This window comes from Gopherus evgoodei, chromosome 2, assembly GCF_007399415.2.
Source record: "Gopherus evgoodei ecotype Sinaloan lineage chromosome 2, rGopEvg1_v1.p, whole genome shotgun sequence".
In the NCBI taxonomy this organism is placed as follows: domain Eukaryota; kingdom Metazoa; phylum Chordata; order Testudines; family Testudinidae; genus Gopherus; species Gopherus evgoodei.
Genome location: NC_044323.1, coordinates 296,194,522 through 296,222,068, shown reverse-complemented (window position 1 = coordinate 296,222,068; position 27,547 = coordinate 296,194,522). Strand labels below are relative to the sequence as shown.

The 27,547-nt window shown below is 52.3% G+C and overlaps 1 protein-coding gene, 2 long non-coding RNA genes and 2 other non-coding genes across 12 annotated transcripts in view; 2 read left to right on the top strand and 3 right to left on the bottom strand.

Moving 5' to 3' along the window:
- LOC115647210 overlaps positions 1-15,610 on the bottom strand; it is a 20,906-nt gene extending 5,296 nt beyond the window's left edge. Inside the window, exons 1-2 of the long non-coding RNA XR_003999235.1 lie at positions 15,430-15,610; positions 2,558-2,640 (exon numbers count right to left, since the gene is read on the bottom strand). This is a non-coding gene — a long non-coding RNA (uncharacterized LOC115647210). The remainder of the gene's footprint in view (positions 1-2,557; positions 2,641-15,429) is intronic.
- LOC115647209 lies at positions 4,989-9,609 on the bottom strand. Its single transcript, XR_003999234.1, has 2 exons — positions 8,825-9,609; positions 4,989-5,324 (listed from the first exon to the last, which is right to left on the bottom strand). It is a non-coding gene; the product is annotated as an uncharacterized LOC115647209 (long non-coding RNA).
- LOC115647207 (zinc finger protein 28 homolog) lies at positions 7,296-27,547 on the top strand. 8 transcript variants are annotated; one of them, XR_003999233.1, is made up of 6 exons: positions 7,296-7,307; positions 15,183-15,188; positions 16,887-17,013; positions 17,790-17,889; positions 18,881-18,994; positions 20,387-22,180. XR_003999233.1 is itself a non-coding variant. In XM_030554027.1 (6 exons), exons 1-6 carry the CDS (start codon positions 12,820-12,822, stop codon positions 27,521-27,523), a joined length of 663 nt encoding a protein of 220 aa, XP_030409887.1. In that variant the 5' UTR covers positions 12,805-12,819; the 3' UTR covers positions 27,524-27,547. The 8 variants fall into 8 exon arrangements, 4 of the variants coding, with proteins under 4 accessions (XP_030409887.1, XP_030409886.1, XP_030409885.1 ...); XM_030554027.1 differs by lacking the exons at positions 7,296-7,307; positions 15,183-15,188; positions 17,790-17,889; positions 20,387-22,180 and adding exons at positions 12,805-13,142; positions 13,764-13,830; positions 13,875-13,892; positions 27,510-27,547; XM_030554026.1 differs by lacking the exons at positions 7,296-7,307; positions 15,183-15,188; positions 17,790-17,889 and adding exons at positions 12,805-13,142; positions 13,776-13,830; positions 13,875-13,892.
- Positions 25,656-25,729, bottom strand: TRNAT-UGU. Its single transcript has one exon. It is a non-coding gene; the product is annotated as a tRNA-Thr (tRNA).
- On the top strand, positions 26,508-26,581 carry TRNAT-UGU. The gene has a single exon. It is a non-coding gene; the product is annotated as a tRNA-Thr (tRNA).

The window sequence follows — 27,547 nt, the reverse complement described above, 5'->3', positions numbered from 1 at the left end:
ATGGTAAGTAAGGGGCAATGATTGCAGGAGAAAATTAATCCTGGAAGCTATCTCGCTGCTGTGGGTCACCTGGGAAGTGGGAATGATTGATTCAGGGCAGTGCAGGGGTTTCTTTGTGTTGAGCAAAGCAAAATGCTGCAGGAGGCACCTACACTGAACAGTCTCCCAACATTTTCCACTGGAGTTAATCCTGGAAGATATCTCGCTGCTGTGGGTCACCTGGGAAGAGTATGAGGGTCTTCTACAGCAATGCGGATTCCACCCTGGCCCCTATGCAGCTTGCCTGTGCGCAGCAATGGTCCCCCCACCCCTCGCAGCACAGTGGCATGGACGCATTAGCCTGACTGGGACAAGGACCACAGTGGCTCTCCCTATAAACTTGCACAAGCGCATTGCCCATGCTCTGGCAGAAACTTTTGAAGAGATTACTGTGGCTGATTACCGTGACGTGATAGACCACATCAATGGGCTATTCCGCATGTAGGCATGCATGCATGCAGCCCTACCTCCCTCCCCCACCAAAACATTTCCATCCTGAAAATAAAAGCTGCTTACCGGGAACATGCTGCTTTGCTTGCCCTTCACCAAGTTCCAGCTGCTGCGACTGGCTGCCTTCCTCCTGGCTTGAGAAGAGCTCCTGGCTGCATGCCTCCTGGGACTTCGAGGTGTCTCCCCCCACCACAGTACCCTCACTCTTGGCTTCTTCCCTCCGTCCTCCTCCTCCTCCTCTTCCTCCTACTCTTGCCCGCCCTCCCCCACCTGCTCTGAAGTGTCCATCGTGGTCGTCGGATTGGCGATGGGGTCAACCCCAAGTATCGCGTCCAGCTCCTTATAAAACCGGCAGGTCGTGGGGACAGCGCTGGAGCGGTGGTTTCCCTTGCATGCTTTGCAATAGGCACTCCGCAGCTCCTTTACTTTAACCCTGCACTGCACCGCGTCCCGATCATGGCCCATTTCCATCATGGCCTTTGATGTCTGGCCCTAGATATCGTAATTCCTACGGCTGGAGTGCAGCTGTGACTGTACAGCTGCCTCCCCCCAAACACTGATGAGGTCCATCAACTTGCCATTGCTCCATGCTGGGGCTCGTTTGGCGCGTGGAGGCATGGTCACCTGGAAAGATTCAGTGATTGCACTCCACACCTGGCTGAGCAAACAGGAAGGGGATTTTTAAAATTCCCAGGCATTTAAAGAGCGGGTCACCTGAGGCCAGGGCAGTAGAGTGCAAACTGATGAGCAGAGTGGCTGAGCAGGCATTCTGGGATGCCTCCAAATACCTCAGAGGACAGTTACAGTGCTTTTGGTGGCCAAACTTGCGGAGCAGTGCTGCATCACTAGCGCTGCAATCCTTATACCTGAGGCAGAGCAGGAGTACGGCCAGCGCTGCAGCCAGAGAGATGCAGCGCTGTATGTGCCTTGCAAGTGTGGATGATGAGTAAGTTGCAGCGCTGTAACCCCATCACCGGTGCTGCAACTCTCCAGTGTAGCCAAGCCCTATGTGTCATGGATACTATGACCCAGCAGGGCCTGTGACCAGACCACATGACACTAAACTCCATTTTAGTACCTGTATTTTTCCACAAACTGGACTGGGAACTGAATTTGGAACAAAGGGTTCCCGCCATATGGAAAAGCTACAGAAGGTGCGGTGTGACATCATCTCTTGGTCTCACTCCCCACACAACAGAACTCCTGGAAACACCTGAGAAACAAAAACTGAAGTGGGGGAAGTGCTGCTCCCAGGATCAAGGGATTTCTAGCTTGGTATGGAAACTTTGGGGACTGCTTATATCATCAGTCAGGGTGAGAAATTGCTATTTCAAATTCTATCCATCTAGTATGTTAGGCTTAGTCTGAGTTTTGCTTATTTGCTAAATAATCTGCTTTGATCTGTTTGTTATCACTTATAATCACTTAATCTATCTTTCTGCAGTTAATAAACTTGTTTGATGCTTTATCTTAACCAGCATATTTTGAGTGAAGTGTCTGGGGAAAATCTGAGCTTGGTTAGTACAAGCTTGTTGTGCACATCTGTCCCATATCGAGGGGAACGGGAACTATATTAATGAGCTTACATTATAGAGATCCCTGTGCACTACAAGATGGTATAATTCTGGATTTATACTACAGCAAGTGTGCAAGGTGGGGGAGCTGGGAAATTGGCTCTTTTCTTCTCTCTCTCCTTGAGTGGCTTAGGTAAAGCACTCAGGTAGCTTAGTTGGATGCATGGCGCCACCTGCTGTCGTGTTGGGTGATAACAGGCCCTGGAGAGAGTGGCTGAATCTCCAGCAAAGCAGTGTGAAAAGGGCCAGCCTAGCTTGAGGGTTAGAGGGCACAGCTGTTCCCAGAAGCTCCCCAGACTGCACCCCGAGGTGACAACCTATGACACCCTACATTACACAAGTCTCAGCAGGTTTGTCACATCCTGTCCCCTCCCTTTCTCCACCCAAGATATTTCCTGCCTCCAACCACCTCTAGCAATTCCCACCCTTCTATGCATTTACTGCTCCTCGACCTCCAAGCAGAGCCCACCACCAGCACCCTGATAATCTCTTACCTGAGCCAGCTCCATTGCAGCCATTTCCTTCCCCCTGGGAGGATGGGATGATCTGAAGCAAAACATGGACGTTATTCTGTAGCCTGCTGGGGTGAAAAGGGCAAAGTGTGAGAATTCAGAAAGGGCTTTTGTCCATTCCACAAGCCGATTCCCCCCAGCTTTTCCCCTGCTAATGCACATTCTAGGTTCTGGCACACTGGGAAGCACAGAGTGACCTTATTCCAGTACAGGCCTAGCGCCCTCCCACCAGGGTGTAACCCTCTGACACATGGTGAAACCCTCCCAGTAACAGTCTCTCTCTTACACGTATCAAGCTTGCGGACAATACCAAGCTGGGAGGAGTTGTAAGTGCTTTGGAGGATTGGATTAAATTTCAAAATGATCTGGACAAACTGGAGAAATTATCTGAAGTAAATAGGATGAATTTCAGTAGGGACAAGTGCAAATTACTCCACTTTGGAAGGAACAATCAGAGGCCAGAGAAGAGCAGAAACAAAGGAGTCACTTTGGGGGATTCTCCCTGTCATTGTCCCCAAGGCAGCTGTCTCAGGTTTACAAAGTTGTTCGATGTTCCAGCCTTTATACAGTCTCTCCTGGGAGTGCCTCTTTCATCGGCTGGGCCTAGTTTTAGTTTTTGGTAGTTAACAATCTTAGTTTATTTTTTATCTAACCAGTGTGTTTGGATTAAAGTGTGTTGGAAACTGCGTTTGGGATAACAAGCTGGTGCATGTCATTTTCCACTGATGGAATGACAGACTTCATATGAGCTTGTGTTGTTCAGTAGCGTGCTGGACAGTGCAAGATGCACATTTCTGGGGGAAAGTTGGGCACTTGAGAATTTGCTGGTTTTCTCCTGAGGCGTAATTCATGAGTGACTGTCTAGCAGCACTCAATACTGTGTAGCTCGGAGTGAGTTACATGCTGGAGACTGTGTGTTAATTGGCCAAGAGGGGCTGTTCTCGCGGGAAAACAGTGGAAAAGGCACCTCAGGTTGGAGAACTGAGGGGACACAGCTATTTAACAGTCCAGATTGTACTCTGGGTAACGTCACAGACACTCATTATGACAGAGCCTCTTGTAACACAGAGAAAGTAAATCCATGTCCCGGAAATCGAAGACTCCAGACAGAGGGCAACTGTCCCTGGTACTGCTTCTTGCTGACAGACAGGTTCAGACACAGTGCGAGAGTCCTGGGGAAGCTGGGAACAGAAAGCATGGGCTGGCGGGGTTCAGTGGAGAAAGGGAACAGGAAGGGCAGGGATATTACTGAATGCAGGATGTCAGCAGTACTAGATGACAGGATAGCACATAGTGCAGCCCATTGGGAAACATAATCCCAACTATATATACAAAATGATGGGGTCTAAATTAGCTGTTTCCACTCAAGAGATGGATCTTGGAGTCACTGTGGATAGTTCTCTGAAAACATCCACTCAATGTGCAGCAGCAGTGAAAAAAAGTGAGCAATGTTGAAAATAATTAAGAAAGGGATAGATATGACAGAATATATCATAATTGTGAAAACAGCAAATAAATCCATGATACACCCACATCTTGAATACTGCATGCAGATGTTATCCCCCCATCTCAAAAAAAGATATATTGGAATTGGAAAAGGTTCAGAAAAGGGCAACAAAAATGATTAGGGGTATGGGACAGTTATGCCAGACCTACCTCCCAGTTTCACTTGAGCAAACAGGAGATATTTGACGCTGTGCAATCCAGCTCCTATGCTCACCCTGGCATATTGGGGTGACGCTGAAACAGGACAGAGTACAGGTGGCATTGTGGGGCTGACATGAACCTTAACTCTTCATTTCCCCTTCCAAGAACCGAGGGGACAGGAACCCTTACCCAGCAAGGTCACAGTCTCATAGTTCTCCTGCATGACATCCCAGTAAAGGGCTCTCTGAGCGGGGTCCAGCAGAGCCCACTCTTCCCTGGTGAAATTCACAGCTACCTCCTTGAAGGTCACCGGCCCCTGAAAGAGCAAGAGTCCAACACTCAGGACCTGCTGCCCCACTCATAACCCCACTATTTGTGGCAGAGAGGAGCAAATCAAGTGGAAACTCTGGGTGCATGCCACTTAGCAGAGTCCCATCCCGACCCCGCTCAGTGTATCCAGCAAATATCAGGGTGAGGGGATGAAGAGAGAGCACCTTGTCTCTCCCGGCAGATCCATCACACACCTACTAGCCACCGACTGACACAGGAGATGGAGCCCCTAGCAGGGTCCAGGGAAAGCTCCCTGGTAGGAAGCCCAATAACCTCCTCATTGTGAGGAGCGGGATATGAAGGGAGAGGCAGCTCCAATAAGCCTGACTCATGGGTGCCCCTTTCATATCTCACAGCAGCCACTGGTTAGTGAGGTCAGGCTCCAGCACTAGGAGTCTAGTCAGTTTGACTAGCTCCATGTAGGTGGGTTATTTAAACTCTTCACAAATTAGGGCAATTCCACTTCCTAACCTCCTGGGTCTGTTCCTAGAATCTAGGCCACTTATTAAATAACTCCCAGCAGGTTTGCCACACCCTGGCCTCCTCCTTTCCCCATGCTGTGAATTTTCTGCCCGGCTCCAGGCTCCAAACCAGACTGTGCAAACCTTCCCACTACCGGTGTATTTGCTCTCCCTCTCCTCCAGCAGGAACCCACCAGCAACGCCCCAATAATCTCTACCTGAGTTGGCTCCACTGCAGCCATTTTTCTTCCCTGTCCCATGCCAGGCTGGGATGAGCTGGAGCAAAACATGGACGTCATTCTGCAGCCTGTCTGGGGGAGAAGGACAGTTGTAGGTGTTTCAGAACCAGTTTTAGTTAATTTGACATCACAATTTCCCCAGAACCTTTGCCTGCAGACAGTCACCCTAGATTCTGCCATGCTGGGTCTCATGGTATAATTCCCCACTCTGAACCTTAGCGTCCAAAAGATGGGGTACCAGCATGAATTCCTCTAAGCTTCAGTACCAGCTTAGTATTTGTAGCGCTGCCACCAACCAGGAATTCCAGTGCCTAGTACACTTTGGTCCCCCCCAAAACCTTGCCCAGGGAACCTCAAGACCCAGATCCTCTGGATCTTAACACAAGGAAAGTAAACCCTTTTCCCCACCGTTGCCTCTCCCAGGCTTCCCCTCCCTGGGTTACCCTGGAAGATTACTGTGATTCAGACTCCTTGAATCACAAAACAGAGAGGAAAATTCACCTTCCCCCCCCTCCTTCTCTTTCCCCCTCCCAGACTCTCCCTGAGAGAGAAAGTAATCCTAACACAGAGAGAAAATTAATCTTTCTCTCCCCCTTCCCTCCTTTCTCCACACCAATTCCCTGGTGGATCCAGACCCAGTCCCCTGGGGTCTCACCAGAAAAAAAAATCAGCTTTCTAAACAAGTAAAGCTTTTAATTAAAGAAGGAAAAACAGTAAAAATTATCTTTGTAAATTTAAGATGAAATATGTTACAGGTCCTTCCAGCCAAATACACAATTGAACTTCTTCCAGCCAAATGCACATTTGCAAATAAAAAAAACAAACATAAGCCTAACTCGCCTCATCTACCTAGTACTTACTATTTTGAATTTATAAAAGCCTGTATCGGAGAGATTGGTTGCACATCTGGTCACTCTCAGAACCCAGAGAGAACAACAACCAAAAACTAACAGCACACACAAAAACTTCCCTCCCTCAAGATTTGAAAGTATCCTGTCCCCTGATTGGTCCTCTGGTCAGGTGACAGCTAGGCTCACTGAATTTGTTAACCCTTTACAGGCAAAAGAGATATGAAGTACTTCTGTTCTATTAACTCTTACTTATCTGCTTATGACACTGGGAAATGCTCAATCTGTTTATTGCAATGTAGACCTGGCCTCTCCTGCCAGGCTAAGCCCACAGAGACATTTTTAACCTCCCTTCTCCCTCCCCCATCCCATAACAAAGTCTCTGAACACAAGGCTAGAAAAGAGCAGAACCAAAGGAGTCACTGTGGGGGATTCCCTCAGACACTGACCCCACAGCAGCCACACCCCAGCAGGGGGAATATGGAGTCAGGAATTGGATTTTCCTCTGTCTGATCCTTGTTTTGTTCACTGGAAAGTGGTTCTGCCCAGGGATGCAGCAATACATGTGTCTGGGTGGACAAGAGAGCTGGAAATCTCTCCCCCTACTCATTTCTCCCACTGCCCCTTTCAGTCTCCCCTTCCCCTGTCCTCTGGCTGCAAAAGTCCCATTCCTGGGGGTTTTGCTTTTCAATGGCTGGATTTTCTCCTGGTAATTGCTAATGGGAGGAGAAATGAGGAGGGGCTGTTTGTGCAGAGTCACTTTCTTGCCAGACCCCAGGACTTTCCCTGAGGTCTTTCAGTTACCTGGAGACTCTAGGGGGCTAGGACCAGCTAGAGAAAGTCATCCCCTGGTCCGGGCAGAGAAGAAGCTTTAATTAAGGTCAGTTCCCAGCACAGAACCCCGCCGCGGGAGCAGCAGCTGCTAAGCTTGGTCTCCCAATAGTTGGTGTCACTAAGCATAACCCTAAGTAACTCGGGAGGGTGGAAGGGCACAAAGGTATGGAGCCTTCCTGGTTTTAGGTCTCAGCAGACAAGAGTCCCTCCATGTTTCAACTTTAATCGACCTAAAAGGCCAGGCGTAACAGCCGTTATCAGTTGCAACAGTTCTAACTGGTCTAAAGCAGAAATAATGAGGCCTATACACCTTTAGCAGAAGGACAAGATAAATTGCAGAAGGAAAACTTACTAACAAGCTGCCATGGCCCAGGTTACTTAATGCACCTGCGCTTATGTAACTGCTACAGGGGGAGGAAGGAGGAGGAGGAGCCGGGGGAAAGAAAGAAGAAAGAAAAAAAAACTTATAAAAAGGGAAAAGCTGCTTGTGTAGGGATGCTGGATCTGAGGCATGCTAAGTCTCCCACCATTGCTTTGAGATCTCAAATAAACTTTGCTTGCTTCTCCACCCTGGTGTGTTTATTGGCGCTACGCACTCTAGGCAACGAACCACTGTTGCTTGCCTCGGGCACCCTCTGTGCCTGCAACAAGATCACAATGGAGGCTGCAGCATCTGACCCAGGAAGCTGAACCCCAATATCCTGAGCAGAGAGGAACAGAGCGTTTGAGCAGCTTCCCTCCTTTAGCTCTCGGGAGAGCAGCTAATCAGAGCCCCTCCTCACAGGGAGAATTGCTGATCTCATTTGCCTCACTGTCCATCTAGAGGCACTCCTTGTCTTTCCAAACTGACTCTGGATTAACAATGGTCTCAATGACACCAGATTTTAGAAAGAATGAGTCCAGAACGCTGTGGAAGAGACCATCATGTGGCAGTGCTGACCCCCTTCCCACCTCCCTCAACCCCCAGATAGAGAACAAGGACAGAGGGACAGGGGAAAGCATTTTCCCAACGGAACCGGAACTTCTTGCAGTTTTCAAGAGGGAAGAAAAGCAAAATCTGTGATTTCACCTCATAGTGTTTGATAAGTGGATAGAAAGTTCTCACAGTGACTGGGCCTGGCCAGGGAATGTCAGGCAGTGCTTTGAGCCAGGATTCTGGCATAAGATAACTAGGGAGAAGAAGTAAGGTCAGGAGTAGCCCCAGAGCACCAGCCAGCCCCCCCAGATATTCCCTGGGACCCAGGCCAGGGACCTCAAATACCCCTCAGAGCCCCACTGGCCAGAGATCCCCCACCAGAACTTCATTGTCAGGTTGGGAATCCCAAAGAGTTCCCCCCACCAAGAGACCCCAACAGCCGGAGACCCCCCAAAAGGGATCCCCACTTGGAACTCAGTCCCTCACTGCCTGCCTAGGATCCCGCCCCCCACCCTCCAGAAGGATCTGCCCTGCCCTTTTGCCTGGCACCTCCTCCTCCCTGCTACGGGATCCCCTGATGTTTTACAGTGGCACCCTCTGGCCTAGCACCAGGGATTCTCCCACACACACTCTGTGCACCGGGCAAGGCAGTGATCCCAGGAGTCTGCGGGGGAAGCCCAGACAGAGCCCTTGGCACAGCACCAGGCTCCCTCTAACCCCCTGTCCTGCCTCCCCAACAGACGCCCACCCTGCTGTTCTGCAGCAGACAGGCCCCCAGCGATACCCACCTCCAGGACCCATAGCCTCAGGGATGGGCACATCACAACCACCCCCTGAAACCCCAAACCTCCAGAATCCACCAACCTGACTAGGGTACCCCCTGTCCAGCCACCCAGAGGCCTCCCCCTTCCACAATCCCCCTTCAGCTGCTATCTCCCCACACAGCCCCACTCCCCACACAGCAACACTGTTACCTCACAGTGCCTGATAAGTGAATAGAAAGTTATCACTGCCCCCTGCTGGCAAGTCACACAGGCAGAGGGAGCCTGGGGGGTGCTTCTTTAACAGGAGAATGGAAGGCCTGGAGGGACAAAATAGGTAAGAAATGTCCATGGCCTGTCACTAGCAAATAATGGACACAATGGATCCACCCCAGAGGTGGCTACATCTTAGCACTGCAGGAAACAACCCCTCATAGAGGCCATTTGCCATGGGGTTTGGGATACTTCTCAACTCACACTGCACTCAGAGTGACCTCCTCATCCCGTGCTAGCTGGAGAAAAGAAAAGGGTCCAGCCAGCTCTCCCATTACCAGCTGGGAACCACTGATCCTCCAAACAGGGGGAGGCCTCTGGCTTTGATGTGTATTAAGTATCTGGCTGGTCTCTTTCTTCAGCAAACATTTTAACAGAGATAAAGGAGGGAACAAATGATTCACAAAGGAGATGGGAAAGATGATCTCTGGGCAATTTAACCCCCTACAACATCCAGGATGGAGAAGAACTCGGGGCAACAGGTTCCCTCGAAGGAAGAAGTTGCTGGAATTTGGAAACACGGGGAACAGCCCCAAATCCGAGAGGATTTTTAACTGACATTTGATAATGACATAGAAAGAGGCAAAACCTGAGCTTTGAGAGCAATGTTCAGAAATGAAAGAGAAAGGGTGGAAATCTGAGAGATTTTGGATCCATTTTGCAAATTATAGAGAGGAAAGTGGAAAATCAGAGGCATTTTATATCAGTTGTTGATAGGAGGTAAAATCTGAGTTCTTCACATCAATATTTGAGAAATGAATAAAGAGGAAATGAGCAACATTTGCAAACATTTTATATCCATGTTCAAGAATCTGAGAAAAGGTGTAAATCTGAGATTTTCTTGGTATTTTATAATTAGAGAGACGGGAAAATCTCAGGGCATATTCAATTAGAAATGGACAGCTAGAGAGAAGTGAGGCAAATGTTTAGGTTATTTTATATGAATCTTTGAGATTTGCAAAGAAAATGTGTCACAAACTGCATATTTGATAACATGAGAGAAAAACACCAAGATCTGAGGGGATTTTATATTGCTGTTACTGAACTAGTGGAAAAGGGGGACTGTTGGACTGGATTTTATACAACTGTCCAATACATAAACACAAAGTAATGGTTCCCCCCATCCCCATGGGCAGCAGGGAGCCCTTTGAGGAGCTGATTAAAAGGGCATGGGAGGGGGAACTGAAAAGTCCCTGGATAAAGGAAGGGGGCAGCTGTGGGGGATGGACAGGTGACTGGGAAGTGATGGTTGGGATCAACTGTGTTGGTAGTTAGGGGGCAACAATTGGGATTGGGAAACTGCTCAAAGCAGGACCAATCCCCAGCTAAATCCCCAAATGGCCCCCTCAAGGAGTCAGCTCCCAGCCCTGGGTTTAGCCGGCCAGTGCTCAAACCACTGAGCTATCCCATCCCCGCTCCAGGGGCAGCCACGTTTTGGGAATGACTCAGGGCAACAATTTCCCACCTAAACAAGGACAAATCACTGCAGATAAAATGGGTGGGAAAATGCCCCTCACTAGAGAAGATTTTAAATTGACGTTTGAGACTCATGGGGTGAACGGGGGAAATCGGGGGAGATGGGAGAGCTGATCATTTGAGGGGAAAGGGGGGAAATGGCCCCAGATTTTATAGTCCCATGTGAGATACTGAGAGAGAAAAGGGGCAGAACTAGAGAGAATTTGTATCAGGGGTGAGAGGCAAGTGGCACAAACAGGGGAAGGATCCAATTAACTCCCCTCCCCCTTTTGGCTGCCCGCCATTTCCCGCCCCCCAGGAATTCCCTGGCTGCATAGAGACAGTTCAACTCCCCCCACAACCGTGTCCCACTGACCTTCCCCTCCCTACAACTCCAGCTACTCCCCTCCCTGCCTGATATCGCCCATCTCCCCCCACACCACAGGGAATCCCCCCGCCAGGCCCCAGTCTCTGCCCCCCAAATCCCAGGGGTGCCGGGGACAGATCCTGCTGCAGCTCCACTGGGGCTGAGGCAGCTCTGAGGCTTCTCCCAGGTTCCCTGGGGCAGAGTCACTTTCCCACCCCCCCAGTGTCCCCCCGGGTCTCTCACTCCCTGGGGGGCTCTGACCCAGGGGGCTGGTGCAGGCAGAGCCCGTGGCTGCCCAGGGGGCCGGTCCCAGCAGGAGAAACCTCCCCCCGGTCAGGTGCACAGCCCCGCGCAGGCGCTGAACACGTCCTTATATCACTTTTGTGGCGGGAAAAGTTCTGAGGAGATGGAACGCTGAGGGCTGGTTTTGGCGGGAAAAACCGGTTTGGACTGGTCTGAGCCTGTGTCCTGATGGTAAACACGTCCCCTCTCAGAGATGGAGTCCAGGGGTCAATAGTTCATATGCTCCAGACTGGATCTTATTTTAAAGCCAGTGATTTACTTCATAAACATCTTAGTAACCAACTAATTGAACAAATCAAACAATTTATACTTCTTACACCTAACAATGAGATAAAATACAGAACACAGACAAACCCTGTCAGTAACGGCTAATGTCCTAGATGGGAAATCAGCAGCAGTTTGTAGCGGGGGGAGCGCACAGTCTGAATGTGTATGACCCGACCCCAGTCCCCAGCCCCGCAAAGCAGTAGGGCTTGGCACTCTCTGTGCATTGGTGTGGTGGCTGAGGGGTTAACCAGGCAGTGACAATCCAAGGAGTTTCCCTGAGTCAGTCTCACTCCTGAGGAGATTCTGCACCAAAAAAATCCTGTGCACAATATTTAAAAATTCTGCAAATTTTATTTGTCAATCAATAAATGTGGAGCCTCCAGCATGGCAGAGGAGAGCACAGGCTGCTGGATGCACGGAGGTGGGAGATCACCCTGCAGCCCCCTCTCTCCTCCAGTGAAACAGACTCGGTGGTGAGGCTGCACCTCTCTGCTGCCTACTCCAGGAGCCCCCAAAGGACTCCCCAGAACTGCTCATGAGGGCACATGTGCCTTCCCTTTGCTTCCCCATCAGAAAGTCAGAAAGCCTGAGCAGCTGGCCCCGGGCGATTTGAAAGGGCCCGGGGGCTCCTGCCACCACTACTGGCAGCACAGCGAGACTAAAGCGGATTCCTGCCCACCCTCGCTCTGCACGGCGCACCACTCCCAGAAGGATCTGGCACATCCCTATGGCTCCTGTGGGGTGTGTCTCTCGCACGCTGCCCCCACCCCAAGTGCCAACTCTGCCATTGGAACTGCGGCAATGGGAGCTGCAGGGGTGGTGCCAGCGGGCAGTGATGCCAGGAAACCCACGCCCCCCAGACCTCTTTCATGTAGGAGTTGCTGCCAGATGGGGGTGTGGGTCACTCTTGGGAGCTGCCCAAGATAGGTGCCACACCCTAACCCTCTGCCACAGGCCAGATCCCGCACCCCACCCACATCCAAACTCCCTCCCAGAGCCCATCACCCCCCCTGCACCCCAACTCCCTGGCCCAGCCCAGAGCCCACATCCTTCCCATACCCAATCTCCCTCCCAACGCCCGCCACTGCCTCCCAACCCCCTGCCCAGCCCCAGAGCGTGCACCTCATGCACTCAAACTCCCTCCAAGAATTCGCACCCCCTCCTGCACCCAAGTTCACTCCCACAGGCTGCCACGGCCCCCCCTACCCCCTGCCCATCCAAGAGCCTGCACCTCATGTACCCAAACTCCCTCCCAGAGCTTTAGGGGGGGGTGAGGAATACCCAAACTCCCTCCCAGATCTTTAGGGGGGGGTGAGGAAGGAAGGGCAGGACTTGGACCCGTTCTGGGCATCACCAAAAGTTATATGAACCTGGTGACGCTGAGCTGGAGCTGGGGACTGGGGGGAGCTGGGAGTTTGGGGTGCAGTGGGGGGGTCAGGGCTGGGGGGAGCTGGGAGTTTGGGGTGCGCTGGGGGGGGTCAGGGCTGGGGGGAGCTGGGAGTTTGGGGTGCGCTGGGGGGGGGTCAGGGCTGGGGATTGGCGGATGTTTAGAGGTCACAAGCCCTCCCAGCGCTGCCGCTGTATTAAACCGCTCCCCGGGAAAAGGCGGGGGGGGGCCGGTCTCTCAGCGGGGGAAAAGGAGGAGGGGCGGGGAGACGGTCTGCCTGGCCCCGGGGACCTCCTTAACTTGGGCTGGAGAGGGCGGAAGCGGCCCCGGTGCAGGCTGGGAGATGTAGTTCCTGACTCTCCCTGCACAGGAAGTGACGTCGGCGGGGAGGCGGAGCCGGGCTGCGAAGGAGCGTTGGTCGCTCCGGCTCTGCCTGGCTCGCGCGGAGCCGTTGGAGCCTCTCCCGGGGCCGGAGAAGGGTTTGTGCCGTGGGGGCTCTGGGCATGCGCAGATCGCAGCAGGAGAGCCCGATTTGTCCTTGTGTGGGTGGGAAATGGTTCCCCCGAGTGATTTCTGAACTGGGCAGAGGCTGGGGGGGCCCTGAGACAGGGACACCTCTGGGCTGGGCTGGGGGGGGCCCCTCTCTGCTGGCAACAGGGCGTGGGAAGGGCCAGGAAGGGGAGGGAGGAACAAGTGTCCCCCATGGAGATGGCCCAGCCCCAGGTTTCCCAGTTCCAGCTACTTCCCCCTCCCCATCACCTGCTGGTCACATTCCCGGACCCCATTACCAGCCCCTCCCCACAGCCAGCGACCTTCTGACTCCAGCCCCGCTCCTTTCCCCTGTGAAAGCCGCATCACCCAGGGCTCCCTGCTGGCCATGTGAATGTGTGACCAGAAGAATCCGTCCTTTTCTGTTGTTGATTAAATAACCCTGTATAATCCCCTCCAATTTCCCCTCTTTTCTCTTGAACTGTTGAATGGTGACATAAAATCTCCCCGCCTGTTGATGCTTGTCCCTTCTATTGGCAAATGTTTAGTTTGTGCCCCATTTTCTCCTCAGTTCTGAAATACTGATTTCAAATTCTCAAAAATCTTCCCACTTTTCTCTCCAGGTGTGTGACTGAGATCAGGGCTCCTATCGTACTGAGCGTGGCCCTGTTCTGCCAGGCGCTGCAGGGACCCCAGCTGAGATCTGGGCCTTTTTCTGCCAGGCACTGAAGAGACCCCAGGTGAGATCAGCGATGTTTTGGCCTGTGTTGCATTGGCTTCCAAATGAGACTGTGGAATTCCCTTCACTGGAGGTTTTTAAGACCAGATTAGAGATACACCAGTCTGGGAATGTCTAGGGGGTACTTGGTTCTGGCTCAGCACAGAGGGCTAGAGTAGACGACCTCTCAAGATCCCTTCCAGGCCTACATTGAAATAATTCTCTTTTGTGCTGTGTCCTGTTCTACGCTGAGCTGTTTTGCATCGTGCCATTTGGACCTATAATGTACCACGTTGTGTTGCATAGTTTTATGATGCGTTGTTTTGCTTTAGCTTGTTTTGTGTCTGTGTTATGTTGGTTTGAGTTGTTATTTTGTATTGTGAACTTTGGTCCTAAGTTGTGTTAGTTTGCATTGTGTTGCTTTCTTCTCCTTAGTATTGTGTCATTTTATGCTGTGCAATGTAGTTTTTTGTGGTGGTGTTTTTTGAATGGCCTGACTTCATGTTGTCATGCGGTTTTTCTCTGGATGTTGTTTTATACGTATATATTGCATAGCATGCTAGAAATGTAGGGCTAGATAGGACCTCAAGATGTCATCAAGTCCAGCTGTCTCTGCCGAGGCAGGGCCAAGTATATTTTGATTATCTCTGACAGAGCTTTGTCCTACCTGTTCTTAAAAACTTGCAGGAAAAGAGACTCCACAGCCCCCCTTGTGAGACTATTCCAGAGCTGAACTAGCTCAGCTCTGGTGACACGCACACAGATTTTAGTGGTGAGCAGCTGTGGAGAGAGAGGAGACCCCAGTGAGTGGGTAGCTGGGTAAAGAGACTAAAGCTGGGAGGAGAAACATTGATGTGTGCGAGGTCTGTGACAGAGCTAAAACTAGATCCCAGTTCTAGTGCCACCGTCCTGCTGTTCTGGGCACTGAAGGTCTGTGCCATACTGGTGTTTTAGGCACTGGTGCAAACCCTTAGTACAGACAGACTTTACACTAGTGTACTCTGGCACTGGTGCACCATGTCCCTGTTTGAAGGTTTGAAGTGGTGGGGTGGGAGTGGCAGTGACCTCACAGAGGCCTGGGTCTGGCTGACCAGTGCAGCTGGTAAGGGAGGGGCAGCAGTGAGTGCTGGAGGTATGAGCCAGGAGCACAACCCCACAGGACTGGACACTGACTTCTCCTGACTCATGACACACACGCCCAGCTGTGTGCAGGGACCGCAGCTGAGCTGCCCTGCCAAGACAGCCTGTGCATCCACGGACAAACCACGTCTTCCTGCAGCCTAATACAATGGGGTGTGGGGACCTTTCCAAGCTGCGGGTGATGTGGCTCTGGCGTTCACGGGGTATGTTCCTGGCTCTGTCCCTGACCTGCTTGGTGACCTTGGGGAAGTCACAGCCCCTCTCTGTTTTCCTCCTACCCATTGTGTACTTGGATTGTGATCTCTTTTTGAGCAAGGACTTTCCCGGGCCGGGTGCGGGGGGGGTTTAACGGGTCTCACCAGCACAAACTCTTCTGCTCCGCCCGATCTGCGGATGCCCAGAACCGGGAGGCACAAAACCCTTCTCTGGCCCCGGGAGAGGCTCCAACGGCCCTGCGCGAGCCAGGCAGAGCCGGAGCGACTCGCGCGCGTTTGCAGCTCTGCTTGTGCTCTCCCACCTAACGTCACTTCCGGTCCAGGGAGAGTCAGGAACTACATCTCCCAGCCTGCCCCGGGGGCGCTTCCGCTTTTTCTAGCCCAGGTAAGGGAGGTCCCTGGAGCCTGACCCTGTCCCCACATCCCCTCCCTCTGCCAGCCGGTCCCTCTTAGAACCCCCCCCCCGCCTTTCCCGGGGAGCGGCAGAGCTGGGGGGGCTTGTGCCCCCGAGCAATAACCACCCCCCAGCCCGACCCCCCCGCGGCAGGAGCGTGTCCGCCCCACGCGTGTCCCCCGCCCCCCCGCGCTGCCCCGCGGGCTGCAGGGCTGGAGCAGGGGCAGGGGCTGGTGGAGCAGCAGAGGGTGTCAGCTGGATCCCAGCCGCTGCAGCCCGCCCCGGCGAGCGCTACAGCCCGGGGGAGCGGGGGGGTGCAGGGCACAGGGAGGGGCTGGAGCAGCTGGGAGCGGGGGGGAGTTGCAGGGCACAGGGAGGGGCTGGAGCAGCTGCGGGGGGCAGGGGTTGGGGGCACAGGGAGGGGCTGGAGCAGCTGGGAGCGGGGGGGAGTTGCAGGGCACAGGGAGGGGCTGGAGCAGCTGGGAGCGGGGGGGGTTGCAGGACACAGGAAAGGGCTGGAGCAGCTGGGAGTGAGGGGGGGGGTTTGCGGGGCACAGGAAGGCATTAACCCCTCCGTGCCCGGCCGGGGGAGCTCTCTGGCTGCAGTGGCGCCAGCTCAGGTCGAGGTTATTGGGGGGTTGCTGGTGGGTTCCTGCTAGAGGGGGAGGGGCAGGAAATACTGAAGAGGTGGCAACTTCTGGGGAGTTAGGGCTGGAGGGGGCAGGGAATACCCTGGGTGAGGAAAGGGACGGGGACAGAGTGTGATAAACCTGCTGGGACTTGTTTAAGGTGGGCCTAGATCCTCAGAACAAACACTTGGGTGTTGGGGGAGAAAATTCCCTAATTTGTGGAACAGGAAATAGAGAAACCAACCCCCTGGGCAGAGCTGGGAAAACTGACCAGACTTCCAGTGCTGGTCAGTGAGGGGCTGGTGTGACATGGAATGGGGGCCCCCACCAGGGAGGTGCAGGGAAGATGTCCCGGCCCCTCACATCCAGCTGCTGGCAGTGGGGAGGGTGTTGGGTTCCTACCATGGGGTTGTATCAGCCCCTGGCTAGTAGGTGTGTGATGGATCAGCAGGCAGAGATAAGGGGTCTCTCTTTGTTCTCTCACCGTGGTGCCCCTGGCTGCTCTCAGCAGTGTGGGGATAGGACTCTGCCGACTGTTTCTCTCTCAGAGCTTCCATTTGATTGGCTGCTTTCCCCCATGAATAGTGGGGCTGTGAGTGGGGCAGCAGGTATTGATGGTTGGACTCTTGCTCTTTCAGGGGCCGGTGACCTTTGAGGAGGTGGCTGTGTATTTCACCAGGGAAGAGGGGGCTCTGGTGGACCCCACTCGCAGAGCCCTTTACAGAGACGTCATGCAGGAGAACTATGAGAAGGTGACCTTGCCTGGTAAGGATTCCTGTCCCCTCGGTTCTTAGAAGGGGAAATGAAAAGTTAAGGTTCACGCCACTCCCAAAATGCCACCTCTGCTCTGCCTGATTTCAGCTGTGCACCGACATGCCAGTGACACACACACTAGCCCTCTGCCCTCCCCTGTTACAGAGCGCTCTGGGAACAGAGCAGTCCAGCAGAAAGTCTCACACCTTCTCTTTGCTAAGATAATCGAGTTCATCTCCATCATAGGAAACAGAAGCTTCCTCCCCCTGGGCTGCTCTCCAGTACTGAACCTCCTGCACACAGACCATCTGAGACTTGTACAGTGTTACTACCTCTTTCCCTTCATCCTAAATTTTCCCTGTGAGTCACTCTGCCTCCGCTTACCCCTCACTAAGCCCCACAGATCACTCCAACATACGCCACCAGGGTGCTGACAATCCCCATGGCAAGAACACACCATTGGGCACCTTTGCTAACAAAGCCTGCAACACTCAGCACGGAAATGAGGCAGAATTGGCCCCCCAAGTTTCACATGCACCTCTCTGCGTAGCACAGGCACAGCTCTGCCCAGCTGCTGCAACCCATCCCTCCATCAGCCAGTCACAGCTACAGCTGGCCCAGTGCACGCAGCTGGAGACATGCGGATAGATGCTGGGATTCCCATCTGTGAACACAGCACAGACAGTGACACATTCTCTTAGTCTTTCCTTGGATCGATTACGGATTCGCAGCTTCGAAGGCCAGATGTGACTATTAGCTCATCTGCTCTGACGTCCTTTATACCACAGACCATAGAATTCATCCCGTTACTGCGGCATTGAGCTGAACACCTGAGTCCCTGTGGCAGTTTGTTAACCTTTGCGTGGCCGACACAGAACCATCCTCAGGGTATGTCTACATCTACGATTTTGCAGCGCTGGTTGTTACAGCTGTATTAGTACAGCTGTATAGGGCCAGCGCTGCAAGTGGTGTTAGATGTGGCCACACTGCAGCGCTGTTTGGCGGCTTCAAGGGGGGTTTGGGGAACGCGAGAGCAAACCGCGGGGAAGCAGGTCTCCTTCCCCGCGGTTTGCTCTCGCGTTCCCCGAACCCCCGTGCAAGCAGGTCTCCTTCCCCGCGGTTTGCTCCGGTGTTCCCCGAACCCCCGTGCAAGCAGATCTCCTTCCCTGCGGTTTGCTCTCGCGTTCCCCGAACCCCCTCTCCGCAAGCAGGTCTCCTTCCCCGCGGTTTGCTCTCGCGTTCCCCGAACCCCCGTGCAAGCAGGTCTCCTTCCCCGCGGTTTGCTCTCGCGTTCCCCCAACCCCCGTGCAAACCACGGGGAAGGAGACCTGCTTGCACGGGGGTTCGGGGAACACCGGAGCAAACTGTGGGGAAGGAGACCCGCTTGAGGGGGGGGTTCGGGGAACGCGAGAGCAAACCGCGGGGAAGGAGACCTGCTTGATTACCAGAGAGGCTTCCTCAGTGTATGCTGGGATACCTGCTTATTCCACGGAGGTCAAGAAAAACGCTGGTGAGTGTCTACACCTGATGACCAGCGCTGGATCCTCTACACCCGAGGCGCAACGGGTGTACGGCCAGTGCTGCAAACAGGGAGTTGCAGCGCTGGTGATGCCCTGCAGATGTGTACACCTCCTAAGTTGCAGCACTGTAACTCCCTCACCAGCGCTGCAACTTTGTGGTGTAGACAAGGCCTCAGTGTTTCTTGCCAGCTGCAGGGTTGAGGGTTGGGGGCAAAGTTAAGGTTGCATTGGAGGAGGAGGGGGGGCGTTTACATTAACTTCTCATTTCCTGGTTCGCAGAGGTTTACGTTTAGTCACCATCTATACCAGAGGTGGGCAAAGTACCCTCCTGCCTCCCTTGTTTTCTTTCCCTTGAGCAGGGTTTCCAGTTTCCAAACCCTCTGTGATCTCCCAGCTGGAAGGAGGGGAAGAGCCGTGGGTCCTGGATCTCCAGGGTTCTGAGGAAAACGAGATCCTGAGAAGTCCCTGGACAGGTGAGGAAATATTAAACCAACCCAGAAACTGTAAGTGCCTGAGAGAACCAGCTGGGATTCCCCACACAGACTCTGTGAGCTCAGGACAGTCCTCAGCAGATCTCACTCCAGCTTCCTACAGATGGTGACTGACACCTTGGCTGGAGCTGCCTCCCTTCCGACAGAGCATTTGGATGGGATGTGGGCAGGGCCGGCCTGGGGGAAATGGCACCTGGGGCAAACTTACATTTTGGTGCCCCTGGCTCCCCTGGGCATGGCACCCCCCCATTCCCTCTGTCCCCCATAGGCTCGCCAAACTCCCCACCCTCCCTTCCCCCCAGCCCCTGCACTGTGCCACCTTCGCTCCAAATACCTGCTCCCTCTTCACTCCAAACTTCTACCCCCTCCTGCCCCTCCCAACACCTACCCCCTCCTGTGCCCCTAAGCCCTGCCCTGTGCCCCTTCACCTCAACCCCTTCCCTTCTCTCATATGCCCCTAATTCCAGGAATGTGCCCCCTTCACTCGTACCCCCTGCACCTCCCTCCTGCACCCTGAACCCCTGATGGTGCATACCCCCTTCACCCCAAACCCTGCCCCCTGCACCTCAACACCTGCCCCTCCCTGAGCCCCCAACCCCTGCACTGTGCCCCCTTTGCCCCTAATGCTTGCATCCTCCTGCACCCAAGTGGGGAACCTGACCTAGATGCACAAAGCAGCTGGCATTGCTGCTTGCTCTCCCCCTGGACTGCTGCTACCCTGCCCCACTCAGCCCTGGGGGCCTGGGAGAGGGGAGCAAGGAGCGACGTCAGGGCTGCCTGCATCCAGGTCACTTTTCCTGCAGGCTGTGTAAGGGGAGGGCAGGAGAGCAGCTGCTCCTGATGTCTCAGCATAGCCCAGGTGGGGAAGTGACCTGCATTGAGGGAGCCATGGTGTGTGTGTGTGTGTGTGTGTGTGTGTGTGTGTGTAGGAGAGGATATGAGGAGTGTGTGTATGTTGATGGGCGTGTGTGAAGGACTGTGTGTGTGGAGAGGCCCCTCTGCTCTGGAGCAGTCACCTGGCTCTGACGGCAGGTCGTCCAACTACCCCCTGCAGCTCAGGTCTCTCCCACACCCCCACGCAGCTGCTTATCTGCCTCCCTGTGCCCGTTTTCATCAGCCCAGCGAGCCTCTCGGCAGCAGGTCAGATGGGAATCCAAACCCTGCGCCCGGCATCCCCTTGGGTGGGGCATCCGTACGGCCCACCCTAAAGGCCGGTCCTGAGTGTGGAGCAGAATTGATCCCCTCCACTCTCCCCTATGGGGATGAGTTTGGGGGAATTCAGTCCCTGATTTTTATCATCTGTCTCTCCGGCATTTACTCGGGTTTGCTCTCTGCCTTTCCATCCCCAATTCTGAGATTTCTCCTTCCTTCTAGCAGGTGATGGGGTGGTGAGGGAGAGCGAGGAGCAGAATCCTCACCAGGAAGTTGCTGAGCTTGCCGAAGCGCACGGGGAATTACTGTGAAGATCCAAAGGAAGCGTGTCCAGCCCCCGTGATCAGGGAAAAGCTGATGAAAGTTACCACAGACCAGAGAGATAGCAGGGAAACCACTCAGAGGAGAGAGTGGATGAACCCATTAATTGTCAGGCAACTCACAGGGACCTCAAGGAAACTACGTCCCAGGAGAAAATCCTCACGGAGAAGCGAGAGAATACATGTAGTGAGTGTGGGAAAAACTTCAATTACCATTCAGGCCTTATTCGACATGAGATAATCCACACAAAAGAGAGACCCTACGAATGCTGTGAGTGTGGGAAAAGCTTCAATCGTACCTCTGCCCTTAGTAGGCATCAGCAAATACACAGAGGAGAGCGACCCTACGAATGCTGCGAGTGTGGGAAAAGCTTCTTTCGGAGCTCAACCCTTATTACACATTACAGAATCCACACCGGGCAGAGACCCTATGAATGGTGCGAGTGTGGGAAAAGCTTCGCTCATAGTTCAGGCCTTTCTAAACATCAGAGAATCCGTAAAGGAGATAAACTTCATAAAAACCTTCTCTAGAGCTGTCAGAAGATTTTTTTTCTTTAATTCTTTTGATAGTTCCCAGGTAGTGAGTGTTAAGGCTGTTTGCATCTTTTGCTCACTGTAGTCCCTCAGCTCCCACACATGAGTTGCCCACTTTTGAAGCTCGCCCGTCTTTGAGGTGGATCCTGTGGTCCTTTCTATCAACTCCATTGTCCTGTGAGTCATGGGAGAGTGTCCTTTCTACCAGGAATGTCATCACCCCAGGTGGGGGAGATAGAGGGTGTCTTCCACCAGCTACGCTGAGATACAATCTACCTGGGTCTCATCACTGTGGTTGCTAGCTTGAGTTCACTTTCCTGATGTAAAAAGACAGCTATTCTTGCAGTAAAGACATGGGCCATGGATAGTGGGTGGGGTTATCTAGCACATTTCCTCCTGATCTGACCTAACTACGGTCACATTTCCTTGTCTGAACAAACCTGGAGATTCATATTTGTACTCGTCCTCCCAGTGCAAAGTTATTGTTAAAAACGTTATGTTCCTCTTTGAGGACAGATTGTCTCATTCCCAGTTGTTCTCACATTACCCTGCATTGTGCAGAACAGCAGTTACTTTGTTGACTTTTTTTCTCATTTTAAAATATATTTACATATGATGAAGAGCTGGAGCCGTGTCAGGGAAATAAGGGTCATTTCAGGCTCTGTGACACTGGAAGGAGGTGAGGAAGGACGGAATATCTGAGTCGCCCCGTCACCCTAGAACTGTTACCTTGTGTCTGAGCCATGCACAGTTCATCCCTTCATATTCCTTCACTTCCCAACGTGTCCGGTGAGGTCATGTTCTTGGCTGTCCATGCTTGGGAATGGTGCTTGGACGTCTTTGATCCTAAATCAGAGTCACTCAGGCATGAGGGGAAAGTGTCACAGGCCTGGAAGGGGATTTCAAATGGATCCCAGGCACTGTTCAAATCCCCTTTTCCCTCTATTGGCAAAGCCACTTCTGGGAAGGTCAGCTGTTTTTTCCCCCCCTTTATGAAGAAGCTAAAACTTTTTTGTAAATAACACTAATGAGACAGTACTGGGTGAAGCAGGTTTCAGTGGATCAGGGGAGAATTTCTCATCCTGATTCTGAGTTATCAGATGTAACCTAGTCTGGAATTTCACTTTAAATGAAAATGAAAGTGTCTTCTACCTGTCTGTGATATGGGTTTTCTATCTTTCACGAAGGCTCCTTGGTCATATAACTGCATGTTAGTGTTGTTTGACAGATTGTAGCTCAGATTTATTGGGAAATTTCACACAAATGACCATCATTCTTTACTTCGGGTTTGTTTTCCTCCCACCCCTGCATGGTGCCATGGAGAAAATTCAAATGCAGTTCAGTCAACAGGAGAGAATACTCATAGCTGCTGGACATATTATCAAAGAAACTGCAGTGTGTTTAAACCTCCACTCTGAAAAGGTGAACAGCAGCAGATCCCAAACCATGTAACCGACGGAAGTAACTGCACATGGTCACAGGGTAGTTCGATTGTTTAAGTCAATATTGTCTCAGATGCTCCAGGGATAGAATTCCACAGCAAGTGACTTGGAACTAGGCAAAATGCCCAGGTATTTGTTTCCCAAGGTATTTGTGACCCAGTCCCTACAGGAGGTTACTCCTGAAGAGATCTCCTGGCTAATCCCAAAATTTGGGAAATGCTGTCTGTGATGAGGTGTATCAACCCTGCGCTGGCACTGCTAGGGTTAACTGCATCCTGTGGGCTGAATAGGCCACACCCCCTCACCCTCTCTGGGCATGCTCCGACTGGAGATGGAGTATAAAAGGGAGCAGCTCAGCTCAGCCTGCGTGGACTGAGGAGGAGAACAAACCTGTGTTGTTGGCTCTTGCCAGGAAGCTGCTGGACCCCCAGGCTGCACCATCCAGCCACCCTGAGGCCCCTGCAGACACCCAGTTGACCACCAAGGATGCGATGCTGGATGCCAGGACATTACCAACTCTGAACATAAGAGTGGGATGTGACTGAGGGAATGGGACTGTTGCAGTGAGAGATCAAGTCTGGACACAGGAGTATTGGTTCCTCAAGGCCCTGGGTCAGGACCTGGTGGAGTAGGGTGGTCCCAGGTCCCTCTTCCCCACACTGCACCCACCACTGGATGGAGTCACCACCTGAAGACAAGCTGTCTTGACCCAGGGGACAGATTTCTTCCCCCCTCAAATCCCTGCCTTCTTCCGTACGTGGCCATACATCCTGTGACAGGATGTATCAACCCCATGACACTGTCCATAATGATGTAGATGTGGAGGAAACAGAAGTGGTGTTTTCGTTGAACTCACCGTTTGTGGGTGATATAACTGTGTGTAGGATGAAATCAGTGTTGAATGTGAGATGGCTGCAGAAAAATAGCTATTTTTTAATAGGAACCTCATCTCTATTATTTTACAGAAATTCTGATCCAGGACTCTATCTAATCCGGGGTGGGCAAACTACGGCCAGGGGGCTGCATCCAGCCCTTCAGACATTTTAATCCAGCCCTTGAGCTCCCACTGGGGAGCAGGTTCTAGGGCTTGCCACATTCCGACACTCCAGCTGGGGAGCGGGTCGGGGGCTTGCCCTGCTCCGCATGTGCTGTGGCTCTGTGCGGCTCCTGGGCGCACTGGCATGTCCCCCCTCCAGCTCCTACGTATGGGGGCAGCCAGGGGCTCCACACACTGCCCCCACCCCAAGCACCACCTCCACAGTTCCCATTGTCTGGGAGCTGCCTGGCCATGGCTCCGTGTAGGAGCCGGAGCGAGGACATGCCGCTGCTTCCAGGAGCTGTTTGAGGTAAGCGACAACCGGAGCCTGACCCCCTCCCTTACCCCAACACCCTGCCCCAGCCCTGATCCCCCTCCCAACCTCTGAACACCTCGGTCCTAGCCCGGAGCACCCTTCTGCACCGCCAACCCCTCATCCCTAGCCCCACCCCAATGCCTTCTCCAAGCCTGGAGCCCTCTCCCACACCCTGAACTCATTTCTGGCTCCACCCCAGAGGCCACAACCCGAGGAAGAGCCCTCACCCCCTCCCATACCCCAGCCCCCAATTTTGTGAGCATTCATGGCCCCATACAATTTCCATACCCAGATGTGGCCCTCGGGCCAAAAAATTTGCCCACCCCTGATCTAATCCCTAGCCACAACTGCACTCAAGGGTTCACTAGTGGAAAGGGGGATTAAAGGAAAACTGCCATAAAGGAGAAGATGCTTTAATTGTTGAGGATTTATTATTACCCATGAAAATAAAATTAAACACGAAGTTACTCTTTAATGAAGAAGAGGCTTCATTATGTGATCAAGTGAATTCTACTGGAAAAATAAAACTTGTCTTGTTTTTCTTTTTGTTAGTAATATAGGAAATGGGGCTAATCCTGAAAAGCTTCTTTGATGTAACTTGCTCCCCTTGGCCTAAAATGTCCAGATGTAAAACCTCACTCCAAAGGATGGGGTGGGGGAATGTGTGTGAGAAATAGAGTAGAGGAGAAAACTGACCCAGTATTGATTTGAATGATTTGTATTTCAAAAGTAACTTATTTTGATTAGCTTCCAAGTCAATTTCTGTGTAGGTGTGTTAGCAAAAAGAAGGTCAGAGAAAGTGTGGGCTCCTTACTGAATGGGGCAGGCAACCTAGTGACAGATGATGTGGATAAAGCTGAAGTGCTCAATGCTTTTTTTGCCTCGGTCTTCACAGACATGAGCAGCACAGTATGGGGAGGAGGTGAGCAGCCCTCGGTGGTGAAAGAACGGATTAAGGACTATTTAGAAAAGCTTGACATGACCAAGTCCTCAGTTCCGGATCTAATGCATCTGAGGGTCCGGATGGAGTTGGCAGATGTGACTGCAGAGCCGTTGGTCATTATCTTTGAAAACTCATGGTGATTGAGGGAGGTCTCAGATAGTTGGAAAAAGGCAAATCTAGTGCCTATATCTCTGCACTGCAATTTTAGTCTTGCAGCCCAAGCCCCATAAGCCTGAATCAGCTGACCTGGGCTTTGAGACAGGTGCCCTGGGTGTGTTAATCACAGTATAAACATAACGTTAGGCTACATCTACAGTGCAATGAAGCACCCACGGCTGGACCCTGTCACATTAATCAGGGTCATGCGGCTTGGGCTGTAAAGTTGCAGTGTCCGTGTCTCAGTCCCCTGCTCTAGGAGCCCAGAAGGTTGGGAGGGAGTTTAGCGAGTGGAAATGGTAAAACCGCAGTGAAGTGTTACCCTGGAGTCATGGCATTTCTCCATTGGTCTGTCTGCTTTGGGGTAGGGACAATAACACGTCCTGCTGCATTCGTCATTTCAAAGGGCAGTTTAGGATTTTCATTCTCACCCATGGTGCACAAAGCAGGACTCAACCCTCGGTGTAAACTAAACGAGCTTCCAACAGATTCTGGCAGCCACAATGAGCCTTTTGGTGCGAGAGCTCAGACCTGCCCCTGTCCCAGAGGGAGGGGGTCATCTGTGACGGACTGGAACACTGACCTATCAGCTCCTAACTCCCAAACTTTCAGTAACTCTATTATCAGTGCCTGTGAGCATAATTTAAACCATAAGAGCAGCCACACTGGACTAAAGCTGCATCGAGCTCTGTGTTTTGTCCTCTGGCTGTAGCCAATACCAGGTGCCCCAAGAGATACTCAACAAGGCACCCCTGGGAGTTGAACCCAGGATCTCCTGTTTACAAAACAGGTGCTTTAGCCAGCTAAGCCATAGTGCCTGCCTGTGGCTAAGGGATACTGTCTGCTCACACCTGACTACCTGCCATCCCCACCAGGGCCTGACAAGCTTTGCATGTGTTTGGATTCTGCAAAGCAGAGGAGCAGGTGCGGTTTTCCTTGGGGGTGTGTGTGGGGTGTGTGTGTGTGAGAGAGAGAGAGAGAGAGAGAGAGACTTTTTGGCCAGGTCTGCACTACAAAGTTATTTCAGCAGAATTATATTGCTCAGGTGTGTGAAAAACACACAACGCTCCCTCGGTCGGCACCCTTCTCCTCTGTCCCAACCCACAGCCCCTCCTATTCCCAATGCCCCTCAATCCCAACCTTGACGAGAGCCTAGAGCTTTTTGCAGCAAGCTTAAAGCAACAAATTGTCAGTGTAAATGCTGCTGTTCATTATATCACCATAACTGGCCTCCTCCAGTATCCCACAATGCCGGCCGTGAACTCGCCTGCCCTGCATTCCTGCTACAGAGGCTGGGCCCCTCCCCTTTCATAGCTCCAGAATGTTCTGACAGCTGAGCTGCTAGCTACACCGGCATTGGTTTGCTATAACTGCATTGCTTGGGGGAGTGTACATATTTTATACATCTAAGTAATGTAGTTACACCGACCTAATTTTGTAGCATAGACCTGTCCAAATAATCACTCACACACCTTGGGAGTAAACCTTCCCCTACTCCTCTGCTTTACAGAATCCAAACACGAGAAAAGCTTATCAGGGCTCAATGGGGATTGGCAGAATCAGATGTGGGCAGACACGATGCTTTAAGTAACAGCAGGCACCATGGCTTAGCTGGTTACAGTGCCTGTTTTGTAAACAGGAGATCCTGGGTTCAACTCCTAATGGTGCTTGGTTGAGTGCCTTTTGAGGCACCTGGTGTTAGCAACTGTCAGAAACCAAGATTCAGAGCTAGATGGACCTTTGGTCTAGCCCAGTGTGGTTTTTCTTATGGTTTAAATTACACTCACAGGCACTGCTAATAGAGTTACTGAAAGTTTGGGTGTTAAGAGCTGGTAGGTCAGTGGTCCAGTCCCCTCAATACAGTTTTACCATTTCCACTTGCTAAACTCCCTCCCAACCTTCTGGGCTCCTAGAGCAGCGGACTGAGCCTGAGCTGAGACATGGACACTGCCACTTTACTATAGACCAAGCCGCATGACCCTGATTAATGTGACCCGGGCCAGCCGTGGGTGTTTCATTGCACTGGAGACGTAGCCTAATGTTATGTCTACACTGCGATTAACACACTCAGGGCACCTGCCTCAAAGCCCGGCCAGCTGACTCAGGCTTACGGGGCTTGGGCTGCAAGACTATAAAATTACAGTGCAGACATAGGGACTTGAGCCCAACCTCTGAAACCCCAGGAGGGGTGAGGGTTTCTGAACCAAGGCTTCAGTGTGAACACAAATATCCGGACCACAGTTTCTAGCCCCTCAGCTTTAGCTCCATGGGCCCAAGTCAGATGACCCAGGCCAGCCATGCTGCCATCTTTATCCCAGGAGAGATAGACTCTACGGGTACGTCTCCATTGCAATGTCAGCCCTGGTGTGGCACGCTGTGCTCAAGGCAGCACCTGGAAGCCCCATATTCACCACTCTCATATAATGATGATACGGTTTGTACAAAGTCTGCCTGGTGAGGTATCATTTCAGAAGTCTTGATCTGTTGAACACTAATATTGTGTTGGACTGTGTGTGTAGCATTGGCTGGGAAGTTATGAAGTTTGCTCTGTGTGTGTTACTGAGATATATTATGAGGTTGCGAAATGCCCACCACCAGCCTTTCAGGTGTGACAATGGAGGAGCCAGACTCGCTGC

What these genes read in the sequence shown, in the direction of transcription:
- LOC115647207 (XM_030554024.1), top strand. Translation starts at nt 12,820, where the DNA reads ATGTTTAGAGGTCACAAGCCCTCCCAGCGCTGCCGCTGTATTAAACCG. An exon ending in TCTCCCGGGGCCGGAGAAGG is followed by an intron (nt 13,143 to 13,763) that starts GTTTGTGCCGTG and finishes AAATCTTCCCAC; the next exon opens with TTTTCTCTCCAGGTGTGTGA. An exon ending in CCTGAGAAGTCCCTGGACAG is followed by an intron (nt 18,995 to 20,386) that starts GTGAGGAAATAT and finishes CCTTCCTTCTAG; the next exon opens with CAGGTGATGGGGTGGTGAGG.